The 17,961-nt window shown below is 44.7% G+C and overlaps 1 protein-coding gene across 1 annotated transcript in view; it reads left to right on the top strand.

Moving 5' to 3' along the window:
- Positions 1–17,961, top strand: part of PIWIL4 (piwi like RNA-mediated gene silencing 4) — a gene marked incomplete at both ends in the record, with an annotated part of 41,378 nt that overhangs the window by 5,676 nt on the left and 17,741 nt on the right. The window contains 6 exons of the mRNA XM_081153124.1: positions 3,303–3,424; positions 4,885–4,965; positions 6,980–7,177; positions 9,831–9,942; positions 15,322–15,442; positions 16,351–16,468. Coding sequence (XP_081009250.1) covers positions 3,303–3,424; positions 4,885–4,965; positions 6,980–7,177; positions 9,831–9,942; positions 15,322–15,442; positions 16,351–16,468 — 752 coding nt within the window. The remainder of the gene's footprint in view (positions 1–3,302; positions 3,425–4,884; positions 4,966–6,979; positions 7,178–9,830; positions 9,943–15,321; positions 15,443–16,350; positions 16,469–17,961) is intronic.

Genomic DNA, 17,961 nt, shown 5'->3' with positions numbered 1-17,961 from the left:
GGATATGGAAGTTGACAATGATCCCATTTGATTAAGTTTAAGGGCTTGAAAAGTCTGGACCTGTACATTTGGAAACATTTTTATTCATCTTAAGTTCTTATTGATCCCTCAGTATTTTGTCATGACAGGATGTTGATAGCATGCAAATATGGCCTCTCCTATCTCAATGATATATTTCAAGTGTATTGTCATTTAAGATCATCTTGCATTTATAGATATATTTATAGTAACAATTTGGAACTTTAGATATATTAAAGTTATATACCCCCCCCCCCCCCAAATGATCCAGCTTACTTAACATACCTAACCAAAGTGGGGAAATTTCACCCTACAGATGCTAGGAATAAGTTCATACTATTCCTTTTTCATTCACAATGAGCATGTAGTATGTGCCACACACCTTATTGTTGGGGATGAAAGCTAATGAGGAGGCAGGTGAGAGACTAGGCGGTGAAAACATGGTGCGACAAATGAGGCCCGCTGATTGCATTTCTCGGACACCGGCGAGGCTACCTGTAGACAAAAGTGTGTGGTCTTATTTCTTATTGACACATGACCTGCCGCCCAGCTACAGTGAAAAAGGAAGTGTCCTAACGAAGATATGACTATTTTCACCTTTTTTTTCTGGTCTTAATATTGACTCGGGCTAAATAAATCCTGCACGGCGATCCATGCCCTTCAGACTTCATAGGATGCTTATATTAGTTGAAAAAGCTCCTCCGCTAATTCCTTCATCGAGCTCCCCAACAGTGCAGTTCTAGAAGTCCTCTGCTGCTGCCTCCGGGCTTCCTGCTGTCTTCCAGATCCCGTCTGTGCATCTCGGTTCCCATTGCTGGTCACATCTGTTTGCCACTCTCATGCATTCATTCTACACTTAGAAAGAGCCTACTGGGTACCTGGCAGGGGCTGCCCACTGTGGAGGAAACGAGGATCTTGTTGTCAAAAGATTTTATATTTAGTGCCAAATGGGAAATGCAGTGCAAGGTAGAATGAAATAAATGCCATAATAATAATTAGCAGTTTTATTATGCTAACATTTACTGAGCACTGACTAGGTGTTAGGTGCTGCGGTGCTTGGTTGTTTTCTAGAGTAGCCCCAGCACATCTCTGTGGGGCTGAGCAGACCTGTACCTTGTGTTATACCCACCAGGTTACTTCCTCTGCCAGGGTCTTGACGTGCATGAGCTCATTTCATCCTGTTATCACCCCGGGGCCTCAGAGAGGTTAACTATCCTGCCTGAGGTCTTCGTACAGAGCTTGAGGCGAGGAAAGATCATTCCAGGACACTTCAGACGGAGTGATGATTAATTTGTTTTTTTGGGTAGGACTTGAATCAGTGAAGGAGGGCAGTGGTGGTGGTGGTGAATTCCTAGACAGAAGGACCAGAGGAGCAAGGGCACAATTTTGGGAAGTGAGGGGACCATTTTAGAAACTGCTGATAGTTCAGGGTTTAGCTAGGAAGGAATGGAAGTTGTAACTCAGAAGGTAGGGAGAACTCTAAGTGTCCTGTTGAGGAATAGGGACTGTCCTCCATGGGCCACTGAGGCCTTTGAGAGAGAATTTCCACGGGAGCTGTGGTAAATTACAATTATTCTGATCACATCCTGTTGAATGATTGACAGGAGAAAGTGGGAAAATTATTAATAGAGTGTCACTGGAATTATCTGGGTAGGATGTCAAAAGGGCTTGGAGAAAGGCACAAAGTGCTGCCACAGATAAGGATAGGATGCATGAATTATCTCATTTAATCTTTACAGCCCTGGACTCACTCCCACTTTAAAGATGGGGAAAGCCAGGAACTTGGTCCGTATCTCACTGGCTGCAGGAGGCAGAGGACCAGGGCCTGTCCAATTCCAAGTCGAGGCTCCTTAGCTCTGTGGTAAATGAATGGTGTTGGAACAGCTGAAATAGATTTTAGAGACATGGCTGTGTAAAAGTGTTAAGATTTGCCAACCAATTAGATAGATGGTAGATGGAGGCCAGGCAGTGAAAGCTCACTCTCAGCCTGTCAGCCCAGGGACTGGAGGGTGCCGGGTCCAACAACAGACATAGGAAGAAGGAGGCGTTGGTGTTTGGGGGGGAAGGTGCAAGGGGTGCTGATGAGTTTGCTCTTAGTGGCTGTTGGGAATGCAGTTCCTGGTTGGAGGTCTTCGTGGAGACCATCTGCTGCCCCCCACCCCAACCACTCACCCCAACATCCTTTTTTGTCTTGATTCTATGTCTTGAAATCTCTGGCAGTGTGAGAGCCCCTCATCTCTCCTGCCGCTAGACTTCTCCCAGATGTTGATGAGCTCTCTCTGCAGCTCTCCACCTCTGCAATTTCTCTACAGTTTGATCTGATGTAAGAAATTGTCTCAATGAAATATTTTAGTTCCTGGGAAAGGACCTGTTTCTCTTTGTTTCCATGCAATGACCCATCCCTACCTTACGTTCTTGGTTCAACCTAAAAGTGATTAAAACTACACTTTAAATACAGAAAATTAGGGTAAAATTCATAAAGGCATGCTAATGAATTGACCTCCTCTAATTCCTTACCCTTCTGAGAAATCCTGGATCCTTGACTTGTATTAACTCATTTGTTTACTCTTTTATTCCTGAAATCTGTAGGGAGCTCTGTTTGGCCAGAGGAGCTTTAAATTTAGTTGGACGGCTAGATTTAGCTGCTAGAACATTGTTCCAGATTATAAGAACCCTAGGGATCTCTCTTCACCTTTCAAAATCAAATCAGATTTCCCATCTGTTTAAACTTCCATCACCTTCTCTTTCCCCACGTTTACTTCCCCTCTTGTCCATCCCCCGCCCTTTGCCAGCTTCCTCTCTTCTTTTCTGCTCTTCTCTTTTTTAAGTAAAGGTTTGAGAGGCTGTCCTCTGAAATCCACGAACCCCCTGAAAATGGGTATATTGTATACATCCTTGTGGTGTATATGTATGTGACACTTTCTTGGGAGAATGTAACTTTTATGAGACTCTCAAAGTAACTTGTGACCTGTCTCACCCCCGCCCCCCCCCCACCACCAAAAGTGGCTCTGGAATTCTCTTTGGATTGAATCTTTGAAGCCTGAGTCTACCTTTGGTTCTCCTTTAAGAAGTTACAGAGTAGAGAGATGTGTTGCTTTTCTAGAATTAGCAAGATTCAGAGACAGTAACCCAGACATCATGTGTTGATTTGCATTTTCACTCACAGGGTCAGCCTCGGCTTTGTTTTTGTTAATGTGTATTCAGTTGTGACGGCTTCATCACAGCTACATTCTGCCCGTGTGGGGATAATCTGTACAGTGCATATTAATTACTTCTTTTCTCAGGTCACAGAACTGTCAAGTGAAACCCGAAGAGGCGAGACGGTAAAGATGACTGTCACTCTGACGGGGGAGCTGCCAGCAAGCTCCCCCGTGTGCATCCAGGTCTTCAGCATCATCTTCAAAAAGTAAGGTGCCTTAAGTGTGATTTAATTCAGGCTAATGATGCCTTTCAGCATAAAGCCTGGGTGTGGAGATCATCAGCCACTTTGTAGGCAGTATGCCAGCAATAATGTGACCCTTAGAGCAGTTTTCTATGTACTTGCGTGTACTCGGGCCTCGCGGCCTGTACCTGGCGTTGCTCACTGTTACCCGCTGTTATCTGGGATGAGACAGAGGAATCAAGGGCTGCGATGTCTCCGTGGTAGCAGGGATGGTGCCTCTTTCCTTCTCTTCCTTTTCTGTACCCTGGACCCTCTCCTCTTAAAGTGGGGTATATCTGGGTGGGCACCGAAGGATTCCTTTTTCCCCTGGTTGATCCTTTTACTGTAAAAGGCCGTCACCATCTACTCTCTGCTTTCCCTCCGGCCAGAAGGAAGTTGGTGACTCAGCATCTCCGTGTTCTTCGAACTGATTTGGATCATTGACTTCACAGTCATGGGCGGGGGGAGGACTTGGTAAAATGCAGAGTTCCTACCCCTCAACCGACCCAGTGATCAGAATTTCATGAGTGGGACCTGAAAATCCACGTTTTTAAGCAAGCTCACCAGGTGGCACGTGGGTGCGAAAAAGCATGAGAACCACTGTTTCCTGTGCTGCCGGTGTGGACAGTGAGGTGATCTGTTAACTGAAAGTTCAGGCGCCCTGCTGAGCACTGACGTCTGGACAGGATGACCACAGGAGTTGGGGTTTGGCCGAGCAGGGCACATGAAGGGCCTTCCCCTGCACAGATACATTTCGAAGGTGCTTTTCCATTAGAAAGCTCTTTCATTTGTGTTTGATCTTATTTGATCCTTCCTCGAGTGCCCCGAGGCAGCTACTATTAAAACCCCCATTTCACAGATGAGGAGGCTGAGGCTCAGTGACATTTGGAGCCAGAATCACGCAGTTGGAGCCCCCGTTTTTTGACTTCAAACCCTTATGTTTCCCGCATGTACTGGGCAGCCTCAGAGCAGTAATGTGTCAGATCCCAAAGGTGACCAGGATGAGTCGCTGAAGAGACACTCGTGTTATTTGGCAGCACCTGGGCAGCTTGAGCAGTCTCCTTATATTCAGTCTCCTCTTCTCAAGATAGGGGAGAGGCCAGGAGAAGAATCTTCAGTCGTGGCTGCTTCACCCCATCCACGGGAACCAGAATGTTACAGCCACCGTCACAACTGTTTAAATGACCGCATGCTTATCGTTGCAGTTAAGCCCAGATGGATACAAATAATTTCAGTGTGTCACTCTCAGATGTGAAGAAGTGATCAATCTTATGTATACACTCACATGTATATTTAGTATCTGTACCTCCCATTGCTGTAAGGATGAGAGATCAGTGCTTTCTACGTATTTTTATTGTTATGTTCAGGATGGGTACAGACTTAGAATTAGACTGTGATTCACTAATGTTTACCAAAAAGTAAAAAATATATATATATACTTGCAGGATCTTAAAAAAATTGTCCATGTACCAAATTGGGCGGAACTTCTATAAGCCTTCCGAGCCAGTGGAAATTCCCCAGCACAAGTAGGTTTATTTATATTTTCTGTTACTCTGAAATTGTCATAATGTGAGCACCATAACTTACGATGCAATATTGTACTGTTACGCCTACGAGAGACGCCATAGTATGAAAAGTAATGGTTTTTTAAAATTTTCAGCTTTTTTATACAATGGGGAGTGTCAACATGAAACTAGCAGCCAGTTTTTTTATATTAGTGTGCTAGATTATTTTCATAAATCTTAGAAGGAATTCAGAAACCAAATGTCTGTGTGTGACAAGTAATAATGAAAACAGAATAAGCTGTATTACATTTTATCACATGGTTGCTGTTCTGTTTTCTTGCTGACAGGAAGTTAGCACAGCCAGGGAGGTTGATATGAGATCATTGGGTAAACAGACATCAGACGAGCCAACTAAACTACCCTGGTGAAGGATAGAACCCTTAGGAACACGTGCAGAATTTTCAGCCTAAACTGGGAAGTAGATGCTGCAGAGAAATGCTCAGCTGTGTATTCAACTGGGTGTTACTCCAACATAATGCCTCCAAGCCAAAGACAGAGAGGAGAGCAGCAGCCCAGAGACAGAAATGTAAACAAAGGGAGAAGTACATAAAGGTAGAAAGCCGGGGGCAGGGGTTTGGCCTCCTGGAAGGTGGAAGGAAATTTGGGACTTGCCATATGTTAATTCAGTGTGTCAGAGTGGTCCAGATAAAGTGTGCTACTCATCCTTGTCACTTATCTTTCCACCTGGATTAGAAATTCTCGAAGGGGTTTTGCCGTGTAGGGCACATGAAGGGACTTCCCCTGCACGGGGGTGGAGTGGGTGAAGGCTGGCTTAGTATCACAGTGGATGAAGTACACAGAATATAAACTGAAATCATTAAAAAATATATATTCATCTGGCCCTGGCCAGTGTTGCTCAGTGGTGTTGCTTACGCACCGAAGGTCTTGGGTTCGATTCCCGGTCAAGGGCACATGCCCTGCGGGAGGCAACCAATCAATGTATGTTTCTCTCTCTCCCCCCCTCCCCCCGCCTCCTCCCTCCCTCCCTTCCACTCTCTCTAAAAAAGTCAGTGGAAAAAATATCCTCAGGTGAGGGTTAACAACAAAAAACAAAAATTAAAAAAATTTGTGTATTCTTTCATGCTGCTTTTGTAACTTTTTAAAATTTAAGACTTCAGTCTAATATGCACAAGTGTGGAAAGGAGCTGTAGCCTCTCCTACAGTTTATTTATATATATATATATACACACACACACACACACACACACACATATTTTTTATTTCAGAGGAAGGGAGAGAGAGAAATAGAAACATCAGTGATGAGAAAGTCATTGATGGGCTGCCTCCTGCACGCCTCCTACTGGGGATCAAGCCCGCAACCCGGGCATGTGCCCTGATCTGGAATCGAACCTTGACCTGTATTAGAGGTTGATAGTCAACTGCTGAGCCGTGTGGGCTGAACTCTGCTGCAGTTTGTTTTGTACGTCTGTACATGATATCACTTCATTTATTTCTTAATCTCATTAAGTCTCTCTGCTGTCTTCACCACTGAGTCAGTGTGCTTTTCTGAGCATAGATGTTTTCACACTGTGGTTCTCCATAAACATATTAATCCTTCAGCTGTGGTTCTCAGCCAGGGGCAGTTCTGTCCCCCAGGGGACATGTGACAATGTCTATAGGCACTTTGGGTTGTTACAGCTGGGGGGCTGCTAGTGGTATCTAGTGGGCAGAGGCCAGGATGTGCTAAACACCCCACAATGCACAGAACAGCCTCTAAAAACACTTACCCAGTCCAAACGCCGGTAATGTCAAGATTGAGAAGCCCTGCTCTGCAGGAATGTATTTTATCTTAAATACATGTTTAAAGACACTCCAGGTGGAAATATCTAAGGTTTTTAGTCAGCAACTGGAAGAAGTTAAACTAAAGAAAAAAGTATTTCATAAAAATCTGGAGAACTGGAATGTCAAGCCACTATTTAAAAATCTTTATTGTTTTTCTGATAAAACTTTTTAAATTTTTATTTCTTTTTTTAAGGTTGTCCCTTTGGCCTGGGTTTGCCATTTCTGTGTCGTATTTTGAAAGCAAGCTCCTCTTTAGTGCCAATGTGAGTTACAAAGTCCTGCGGAATGAGACAGTTCTAGAATTCATGACTACTCTCTGCTACCAAACTGGCATGTCCGGCTTCACCCAGATGTGTGAAAAACAGCTGATTGGGCTCATTGTTCTTACAAGGTAAAAGCCTGCCTTTATATAAACTTCCCTCGGAGAATGAATCATTTATGGTATTTGGGAATAGGAATAGCATCCGGGTGTTACCGGACAGGGGCCTGGCTCTCCTAGAGTGTGTGGGTTCTTGACTTCATGCAGGAAAGATTTCACAGCACAAGCCCAGGTGATTTTTGAGAGTACGTTTATTAAAGCTGGGACAGTGAAACAAGGAAGGGCTTAGGAAGAAGCCACAGCGTAGAGCATAGGCTGGGCTGCTTTGGCTCACTGGGAAGTCAGAGAAAAGGGGGTCTTGGAGACAGGTACTGGGGGTTAGTCCAGGACGAGCTGCAGCTGCCCATTGCTCCCCTGGTTGCAAGTCTCTTGGGGGCCCTTGGAGTTTAGGAGATGAATGGTTGAGAGGGAAGAAGAGGGGAAAGGGAGAGGCTTGGGCTTGCTTCTGGATCCTTTTTGAAGGTTTTTAAAGGCTGGCAGTTTAGGGGAGGTCTTGGAGAGGTACTCAATAGAATATTGATCAGCTTTATGCAGATATACCAAAATGAGATTTATTTCCTTAACTTCATCTGTCCTTGGGTGTGGTTGGCATAAATGGTACTAATTGGATTTCTTTGGTCCTCCTGAGTGGGATGATTTAAGCTATTTACACTCTAATTGGGAAGGAAAGAATTCAGTCAGGACCCAAACTATAAGAGAACATTTATTTATAAAATCACAGAGGTAGAAAAAGTAACTCCTACAAGTAATGGGCTTAGGAAACAAGTTATAGAGGCAAAGGAAGGGACCTCGGTGCTTGAAATTGAGGTAGGTAATGGTAATGCACTTGACGGGAAAGGTGCTGGCGTGCTCCCAGGAGGGAGAGCACATTGGGTCCTCCATCCTAAGGGTTTTAAGAGTAGAAATCTTAGGGGAGGCCCCAGGGAAAGATCTCATTATAATATTCAGCAGCTTTCTAGCCTTTTAGGGTGGGATCTCCACTGATTGATTGGTCTGCCCAGAGGCAGGGGGTCATTATCCAATGCTGCTGGTCCTGAGGTCAGCCATGGGGTCACTGGTCTGGTTTTATGGCTTTTCTGGGCTTGGAGCTGAAATACAACTGAGGCCTAGATGATATCTCTTGGGATGGTCAGGGGGTCCAAATCCCTTGAGCATTGATATGCTAGGGGAAGAAAGGACACCCTGGGGGCAAGGTTCCACCCTACCCTGCAGTTGTCCTTGCTAGGCACCTGGGGCTTTCCACCCTGGTGACCTACTGTATCTGGCCCATCGTCCCTGCTCTGCTCATGTCTGTCTAACTGCCTACCACAAAATATCACTGCTCTTCTGAAGCCTCCACCTGTCCACCCCGTTGCAGTTACTCAGTTCCCTCCCCTGTGCTGCTCCCAAAGCACGTTGCTTATAGCCACCTCTTTATTATCATTTATTTCATTTAACGACAGTATAGGATAGAACATTAGGCCCATGTCATCTTCTCTATAAGAGTATGAGGTCTTAAGCCTGAGACCTTTCACGCCTCCGGGTTTGTCTGTATATAATTTGCTCTCCATGCACATTGAACTGAATCCCACATGGGCAGATGAGGTGGCTTCCTGAGTACTCAAAAGTTCACCATATGTTGCTGCTAGTCCACAACAGTTCCTCTGGAGGACCTGCTGGCCTTCTCCTAGTCTGCTTTAGGCTTCCCACTGAAAGTTGTTTTTCTGGTTTATAGAGCACAGAGGTGGGGCTGGTTAGATTCCACATTACCTGGGGTGAGGTGGCAACCTTTTTATCCCTCCTTGATCTCCGTGATTGGTTTGTGACACTGATTTAAAGTCACTCTGCAAGGTGCCAAGAGCCTTAGAGAAGGGAACCTGACAAGAAGGTTTCTGTCTCGAGGCTGGGGCTGCAGGAGGAGAGGCAGCCAGCCACCCAGCCTGAGTGGGACAAAGAGCTTGGCGTGACCTTAGCCGGCCTGCTTTGCGTTTTTGCTGAGGGCCAACCCTAGATGGGCGATAGAGCCGCCTACCAGAATCAGGTGGTTGGTCAGCCCCCTTTTTGTGTTTTTTTTTTTTAAATCAGAAAAGCTATGTGGGGGCTCAAAAAACCTGCATGACACCAGAAGCTGATGGGAAGGTTTTGAACAGTGGTTTGGCCTTCCAATGTTTAAGAATGATTTACTTGAAGTCAGAGTATCTGTCAGTGAGAAAAACAATTTGTGGTCTAATAACTCTCCTGCCAGTTTTGTTGGAATACAGGTTTTCCTGTAGACTGAAGAGTTAATTATTACTCTTCTCAGGTAAGAGCTGATCACTTTTTTTTTTTTAAAGTGACTATTCTAGTGTTACTCTCTCCCATAGTTTCTGAAATTCTGGAGTCTAATTTTTTGAATAAAAAGTGTAGTGAAATTGCCCTGGCCGATGAGCATCATCCTATGTACCCAGAGATTGTGGTTCGGTTCCCGGTCAGGGGAAATGCCCGGCTTTCAGGCTTGATCCCCCACAGGGGGTGTGTAGGAGGCACCCCAGTCATGTTACCCTCTCACATTGATGTTTCTCTCTCCTCCCTCTCTTTCTAAACTTAATAATAAAAACATTAATTTTTTTTTTAAATAAGTGTAGTGAAATTGCTGCTTATCTTGCATGATTTGAAAAATTCTTTTAATGTTTCTTGCATTTACCAGATACAATAACAAAACCTATCGTGTCGATGACATTGACTGGTCCGTGAAGCCCACCCACTCCTTTCAGAAGCGGGATGGCACTGAGATCACCTATGTGGATTACTATAAACAGGTAGGACTTGGTTCCCTTCATCCTAGCTCCCTTCCTCTTAGCTCAGAGAAGTCTCCCTGTTCCTTTCCAAGTTCAACAGCCTCTTCAAATTGTCAGGCTGAGTCTGCCTCCAATATAATTCTCTGATTTGGCCCTGCCATCCTTGGCTTGGCCCAGACCCTCATCCTGTCTCCTATTGTCCTTCTTCCTGTAGGCCGAGTAATCTCTTCTCCCCTTAAAATATTTCCATGGCTTCCTATTGACTTAGGAGCCAGATCTAAGCTCCTGGGCAGGGTTTCCAAGGCCATTTATAATCTGACCCCTCCCTGCCTCTTGAGCTTTTTCTCTTAGCACTCCTGTTTTCTTTGTATGTTCTGCAGTTACTTCCCTGTGCATTTTCACACATGTTGCTTCCTCTTCCTGGACACCCCTTCACAGCCAGCCAATCACTAAACACCCTTCAGTACTCAGCTCAGCTGTCAGCTCTTAGGGGCACCCCATGAAGCTCTCCCCAGGCTCACCTTCCTGCACTTAGCTGCATCAGATTATTATGGATAGGGTGTGAATGATCTGACTCCCCTTGTGGACTTTGAGCTCTTTATTTCTGTATAGCCAGGGCTAGCATAGTGCTTTGCATATAGTAGATACTTAAACATTTATTGATGGAACTTCCTGTTGCCTCTGGGAGTTTTATTCACAATTACCCCTGCCCCACCTCCACCTTCAGTTCTTTTTAGAGGTCCCTTCTCTTTCATGTACAATAGTATTCCCAAGAGTGTAAAAATCTCACAGATGTTTTCAAAAACAAAAAACACAAAGTAAAAACCCTTCCTTGACTTTTCCACACCTTCAAGATAAGCTGTCTCCTTTCCCTCCCTCACTGATTTCTTTAGAAAGTTATCTACATTAGCTCCAAGCACCTCTTCAGTCCTTCCTGAAGCCTCAGCAGTCTGGTATCTGGCCTGCTGCGATGGCAATGTTACCATACAGGGACTAGGCCCAGAGGGGGTTTGCCTCAGGCTGGCTGATAGAGTGTGGGTTCTTGACTTCATGGAGGAAAGATTTCACAGTGTGAGTCCAGGTGATTTTGAGAGTGTGTTTATTACAGCTGGGGACAGTGAAATGAAGGAAGGGCTTAGGATGGAAGCAGCAACAGCAGAGAGCCTAGTTGGGACTGTTTTGGCTTCGTAGAACTATTACAGGAAAGAAATAATCCTAGGTGGGCCTCCTATGGCTCACTGGGAAATAAAAGTCATAGTGAAAGAAGTGAGCCAAGGCATGGCTGCTTTTAGCTCACTGGAAAGTCAGAGAAAGAGGGGGCCTTAGAGTTAGGTTCAGGGGGTGAGCCTGGGATGAGCTGCCGCCGCCTGCTGCTCTCCTGGTTGCAAGTCTCATGAGGACCCATAGAGTTTAGGAGGAAGAGGGCAGGGATACAAGGTGTGTGCAGGCTCTACCTAGGGCACGCCGTGGCTTCTTTGTCTTGAGGCTTTTTAATCTTTCTTTGGCCAGTGGGGATTCTAGGGGAAGTCTCAGGGGAGGATCTCAACAGAATATTCATTAGCTTTCCAGGTGTGTCCTTCCAATAAGATGATTCATCAAAATGTGCCTATAGAGGGGTCAGGATTATTTTCTGGTTAGTTCTATTTTCAAAGAACGGCATGGAAGAGAGACTAGGACTGAGGCTGGTCGGCCCCTGGCTGGTCTGAAATGTGTAAACCATTTGATCCTAAGTGACGGTGGTTAGGGAAGTGTGCTTCATTAGCTGGCTGTAAATTGCTGAAATTGTTTGGCCTTGTGTAATTATTTTGTCTCAGTTTCCCTTATTCCACTTGTCAAGGAGTTTTCCTGCCTTCTTACTACTCTGTCTCGGAAATAGCTCTTTTAAGGTCAAATTCACTTACTGTTCTCATCCTAATGGGCTCTTGGTGGCATCTGACACTAATGATCACTCCCACCTGGCTGACCTTCCAGCCTTGACTCCCAGGGCACATCCCTGGTGGTTCTCCACCTCCGTTCAGATTGTTTTTTTCAGCCTCCTTTGACATTTTCTCTGTCTTTCCCCCCAAACCTTAAACGCTATTATTCACCATGGTTCCCTCATATAGGATCTTTTCTTTGTATTTTGTGACCTCTCAAATACAGTGTTTTTGCCTTGGCCTCATTTCCAAATTACATATTCATCTCTATTTTCAGACCACATTTGCATGAGTATCCTGCAGGCATCTCAAACTAACATAATTCGTACTGAATTCATTGTCTTCCTCACTTCTCTTTCTCCTGGGACTTCTGCCTCTCAGGAAATCATTTGACTTCCTTGCTCCGCTTCACCCTCACAGCCTCCTTCGGTTGTCACCAAGATGAGTGCTGCCTTTAAAAAAAAAAAAATTATTGATTTCAGAGAGAGGAAGGGAGAGAGAGAAAGAAACATCAGTGATGAGAGAGTCATTGATCGGCTGCCTCCTACGTGCCCCCTACTGGGGATCTAGTCCACAACCTGGGCATGTGCCCGGACTGGGAATCAAACCTCGATCTTCTGGATCATAGGTCAATGCTCAACCACTGAGCCATGCTGGCCAGGTGAGTACTGCTCTTTTTATCCTCGAATTCTCCCTGGAACCCATGCCCCTCTCCTCCCCAACCCTCTTCACGGCCTCAGTGCAGAACCTCCCAGCGATTCCCATATGGGGGATTTTGGTCACCCCCACGGTGACCCGTCATCCTCACTGCCACCAGAGGGAGCTTTCTGAAACACCGCCCAGAACTCTGGTTAAGAGCACACGCTCTGGAATAAGGTGGTCCTGGCATAGCTGCGCAACCCTGGGCAAACCACTAAACGTGGTGTCGTCTGCCAGGGGAGTCGTCTGCGGCCGTCACGGTGCAGCGTGAACGCTGAGCGAGGTGATCGCACACAGAGCGTTCCGCACGGTGCCCGCCCATCGCGAGCCCTGGGTAGACCGCGGAGCCCTTGCCCTTTCCCCAGCCTCCTCTTATCATCTCCAGCATCACACGCTTTGGCCCCAGCTCAGCTTTGGCCACCCACGGCATTCCCACCGTGCACCCGCGCTGCTCTCACTAAGTGCTCCTCAGCTTCTGCTCACGTTCCCTTGACCTCTGCCTAGCGCCACACTGCGTGTACCTTTCTCCTTCAGCACCAGGTAAATCCCGGTGCCCAGGCTGGTGTCTCCTCCTTTGTGAAGTCCTCTCTGACTCTGCTTCCTGTCCCAGTCACAGAAGAGCTGGCTGTTCCCTAACTTGTACTGCATGTCACACTGCTTCCTTCTGGAACAGGGGTGGCATTTGGCTCACCCTTGGTGCCTTGTGCTTCGCAGAGCATGTTGTGCGTGAAATGAGATCTGTGGTGTGTGTTTGTTAAACACAAAGCTTGTGCAACATTTGGGTTTCTTTTCTGCCTGGTTAAGCTTAGATGGATTTTAGGACCTGTGACATTCTGAAAAGGGAATAATTGCAAAATCTCGCTCGCTTTCTTTGAAGTGAGTTACGTTTCACTTACATTGGTAATTAGGGAGAAAAAGAAACAAAACTGTGCCTTTTTCTAGAATGCCCTCCTCTTTCTCCAGGACAGGAACACTGAATAATTATGTCGTCTGCTTTCAAAGTGGAAGGCATGTTGACATTGGCCTTTATATTTCTCTGTTTTATCTTATGAAAAACATTTTCAAATGCTAAGAAAATTGGGGCAAGGAAGATGGTAACGTTCACCTTATGAAGTAGCATAGTGGGGAGAATTCCTGGCCACGCTCCAGGTAAATAGAATACTCCCACCCCCACCCCCCCCTAAAAAAAAAAAATGAGAAGAAAAAACAAGAAAAAAATGCACACACACTCAAAGAAAACACACACACATACACACACACACAAAAGAATACTCTCTTCCTGGAACATGCCCCAGCTTTGCCCCAGCTGTTACCCAGGAGTCCTTGTAACCCCCACATTTTCTTCAAGGGGCTCTCTGGACTCTACCTCCTTCGTGAAGCCTTCCCTGACTTAAGAGCCATAAATTGTTTTACTACCACCACCATTTCTGCCCCCCTTCCACACACACCTCCCTCCCCCAACCCCAGAACCCAGTACTGAATGGTGCAAAAAGCAGAGGTTCCCACGTCTTAAGGGTTAAGTCCTGGCTGTGCTAATGTCTAGTTACAGGGCCTTGGGGAAGTGTTGAGTTTCTCATGGTGTTTCCTCATCTGTGAAGGGGGTGGTGATGATATCTGGTTTGTTAAGGTTAAATGAAAAATGTAAGTACTTAGCATATTGCTATTTATGCTTCCCATATACCTTGCTTTTTAGGTAAATTCCTGGAACGTAGTAGGCATAGGATGTGTACTGAATTAATGAAGTTGTGTATAAAAACCCTTCTACAAAGGCTTCTCCAAGCTTTTTAGCTGTAACATGAATTGCGGGCACCACTTTAAATTGCAATTTTCTGAATTGGTTTTTTATTTTAATGACTAAAAGTCCTTATTGAAATGAAGAAACACTCACTTCTTGCTTAATTATGATTATTGATGTCGGCATCACAGAGTGCCCGGGCATTTTGTAATTTATAATTCCAGTTGTTCATTCATTAGTATTGAGTAAATTATTCTGGAAATGAGTGTTAATTGGAACCTTTGCCTTTGGAAGAGGAAGGAACTTTTGGCAAGGTGAAAATAGTGAAATTCAAGTCTAGGGTGGGAAAGGGGGTGAGGTAGGAGCTCGTTAAGAACCAGACGTGATGCTGGTGGTTTATATGGGCTACTTCTGAACTTCTGTTCTCCTCGTTCCATAGATGAGGAAAGGTAGGTAACTCCCCCAGCATCCCAGTCCAATTAAATAGAAGGACTGGGGGTCAGACTCACATTAGACTTCACAGCTGCTTCTGTAGAACAGCTGGCAATCCTAGAAGTTAAGGACAGTGGTGATCTTTTGGGGAAGTTGAGGTTGACTTAATAAAACCCTCACCTCCAACTTCTGTATAGATATTTTCAAAATGAATATAGGTGCTTTGAGCCAGGTAGTTACACATGGGGCAGCCCGCCTGAGTCGTCAATAGTGGAAATGCTGACCTTGAGGCAGCTCCAGCAGGCTCATTGCACTATGTATAGAGTCAGCGGGAGGCTACGCTGACCTTGGATGAAACCCAGAAGAGAGCAGGGAAGTGATTAAAAACAGAACAAACCCATGTCACCCTATAAAAGATAATTAAAAACTGGCCCTCAGATATAAAAGATAGAACCTGAGAAGAAGGAAGCAGCAATGACTAGGCAACCACGGGATTATTTTTTTATTGAAAAAAAAAATTGCTTATCCATTTTGTGATGACCTTCTTGCTTATAAGCAAAGATGCTCATTTTACAGTTTCCATGTTAACTTTTCCCTCATTAATCTTGCATTCTATAGCAATATGATATTACTTTATCTGACCTACATCAGCCAGTGCTTGTTAGTCTGTTGAAAAGCAAGAGAAATAACGTTGAGGCTCGGATGGTCCACCTGATCCCCGAGCTCTGCTTTCTAACAGGTAATGTTTATGTTTTATACTCCAGCAGGTTCTCGATCGCAGGCTTCCGGAGCTTAGCACTGGGTGGGGCCTCCTTCAGTGAGCTGAGTTTCAGAGCATTCGTTCAGCCCGTGGAGGGTGGACCCTTAAATAGCTCATTTGATAGCAGAGAAAGTGGGAAGGTAGAGTACCCTTTGGAAATTACTTGGCTCAGTAAAGGTTACCGACTTTCTTTATCTCGTGTGCTTCCAGAAGGCAATCTTCACTGCATAGTGGAATCTGAGTAAAAAGTCTCGAGGACTTTTTATCATGCTCATTTGATTAACAGGGTGGGACTAAGAAGGGAGGACTTTCTACTTTTTACATTTTTGTATTGCTCGAGTCAGTTATGGTGTGTATGTGTTTACTTTGCAGTTAGAGACACTCCTAAGGATACATTCCTTGAAGGGAGGAGGTGCTCGTTTTTAGTGGTATTCTGATATTCTAGATCCTCACAGTCCCGTGTGGTAGCCGGTAGCCATACGTGTTTATTGAGCACTTGAAATGTGACTAATGTGATAGAGGGAATGGAGACGTGCTGTGAGTGTAAAATGCAGACTAGATTTCTAAGACTTAGTATGAAAAGAGAGAAAATAACTCAATACATTTTTTGTATTTGATTACATGCTGAAATGATAATATTTTGGATATGTTGAGTTAAATAATATACACTATTTAGAATAATTGCATGTTTCTTTTTTGTCGTTTTTTTTAAACGTGGCTACTAGAAAAGTAAAAATGACATGTGGCTAGTGTTTCTCTTGGAGAGTCCTATCCAGATGCTACATCTGATTCAGTTTCAGTGAAAAGCTTACACTGTGTTTGAGATGGCTGGGGTTACATTGTATACCGTTCACTTTTTTCACCTTATTTTTGTTTACTTCCAATAGGACTTACTAGCCAGGCAACCTCTGATTTCCAACTGATGAGGGCTGTGGCGGAAGAAACTCGTCTCAGTCCCCTCGGAAGGCAGCAGCGCCTGGCCAGGCTCGCCGATGACATCCAGAGGTATGGGGACGCCTCCCCGGGAACAGAGTGTACCGGCCTACGGCCCAGTTTATAGAACTGGATGATCTATAGAATGTTTCATTCCCTGGTGAAAATGTCTCATTCCTGTTGACTCAGAGGAAGGCATTTTTGAATTAATTGTGTTGTCCAGGGCCAGAGGTGCATCCAGGATGCCTCGGGGCTACCGGTTGAGGGGCGACAGGTAAAGTCTGCACTGGTAGAAGCACCACCCGCTTCAACTGGTCGACTCTGCTTTCATCCATTTAATACGCTGAGGTTCTGGATAAAAGTTTAAATGAAGAAAAGGGCTATAATTTAAAAAACAAAATCCTTCAACCAACCACTCCAGGCCCCTAATATTCAGGGTCAGGAATGTTCAGATCTTAATAGATTGGCCTCAGCACACTGAGCGTGGGGAAACCCCACTATTTATTCTTTAAACTTAGGATACCTTTGTGCCCTTTGGCTCAGCCCACCTGATGCTCAGATGGCATTCCTGCCCTCACTTGTCACAATGAGCTGTAACCTGTGATGGGAAACTTGAGCTTCTCCCTGGTTCTCCGTTCTGACCTCCTAAAACTTCACTGTCTTTCAGTGTAGCCTCATGTAAAACCATTGGGCACTTAAAATATGGTGAATGCCATATCTTGGAATGGTTGCATTTTGACTACACTGGGTTAGATGATATATCTCTAAAAGGTATTTTTACTTGTTGATTTTTACTTTTTTAATGCAGCTACTAGAAAATTTAAAATTGAACATATGGCTTGCTTTGTATTTCTACTGGGCAACATTGTTGTAGAATGATCTTTTTTTCTTTAAAGATGAAAAAATTTGGAGGAGGAATTTAGAAATTTACATAAGCAAAAAGAAGGAGGTGTATGTGTATATTCTGTAAAATTTGTTAAATAAACGAGTGAGTCATAATTGAATGAGGTATGCTCTTTCAGATCTTTTCAACTGCATATAATCATGTCCTCTTTAGGGAAATGGCATAGCATTTTACATCATGTTTTGTAACCTGCTTTTTTTTAATGATTCCATATGATAAATGTGCATCTCTATTATCATGCTCCTGGTTTCATAATTTTCTATTTTATGGCTTCACTTTATGTCATTTATCCTGGGCATCCCACAGACTTATTCCTACTTGAGACTAACTTACTGCTACTTATCTCTGGTTCTCTCCCCTCATATCTGGCTATGGATTAGTCTTCCCGACACCTCTCTCTTCCCCCTTCCAGTGACCCCTTTATTTCTACCCAGTGTCCTGACCAGTGATTACCTCACCCATCTCATCTTAGACAGACAATATCTGAAGCAAAATAATTCAAAGTATTTAGTGTGACCAGACTAGACATGACACAAATAGATGGAAATAATGAGCCGTTGCGGAGGGTCAGTGGTAAAGAGGTTTGAGCTCCCCTAGGGAGAGAGGAAGCTTTGGTAGGTAAACAAAAGCGTGAATCTCATCAGTCCCTTGGTGAGTGTCT

This window comes from Miniopterus schreibersii (genome assembly GCF_964146895.1).
Source record: "Miniopterus schreibersii genome assembly, chromosome: 12".
Classification (NCBI taxonomy): Eukaryota; Metazoa; Chordata; class Mammalia; order Chiroptera; family Miniopteridae; genus Miniopterus; species Miniopterus schreibersii.
This window is presented reverse-complemented; position numbering and strand designations above follow the sequence as displayed.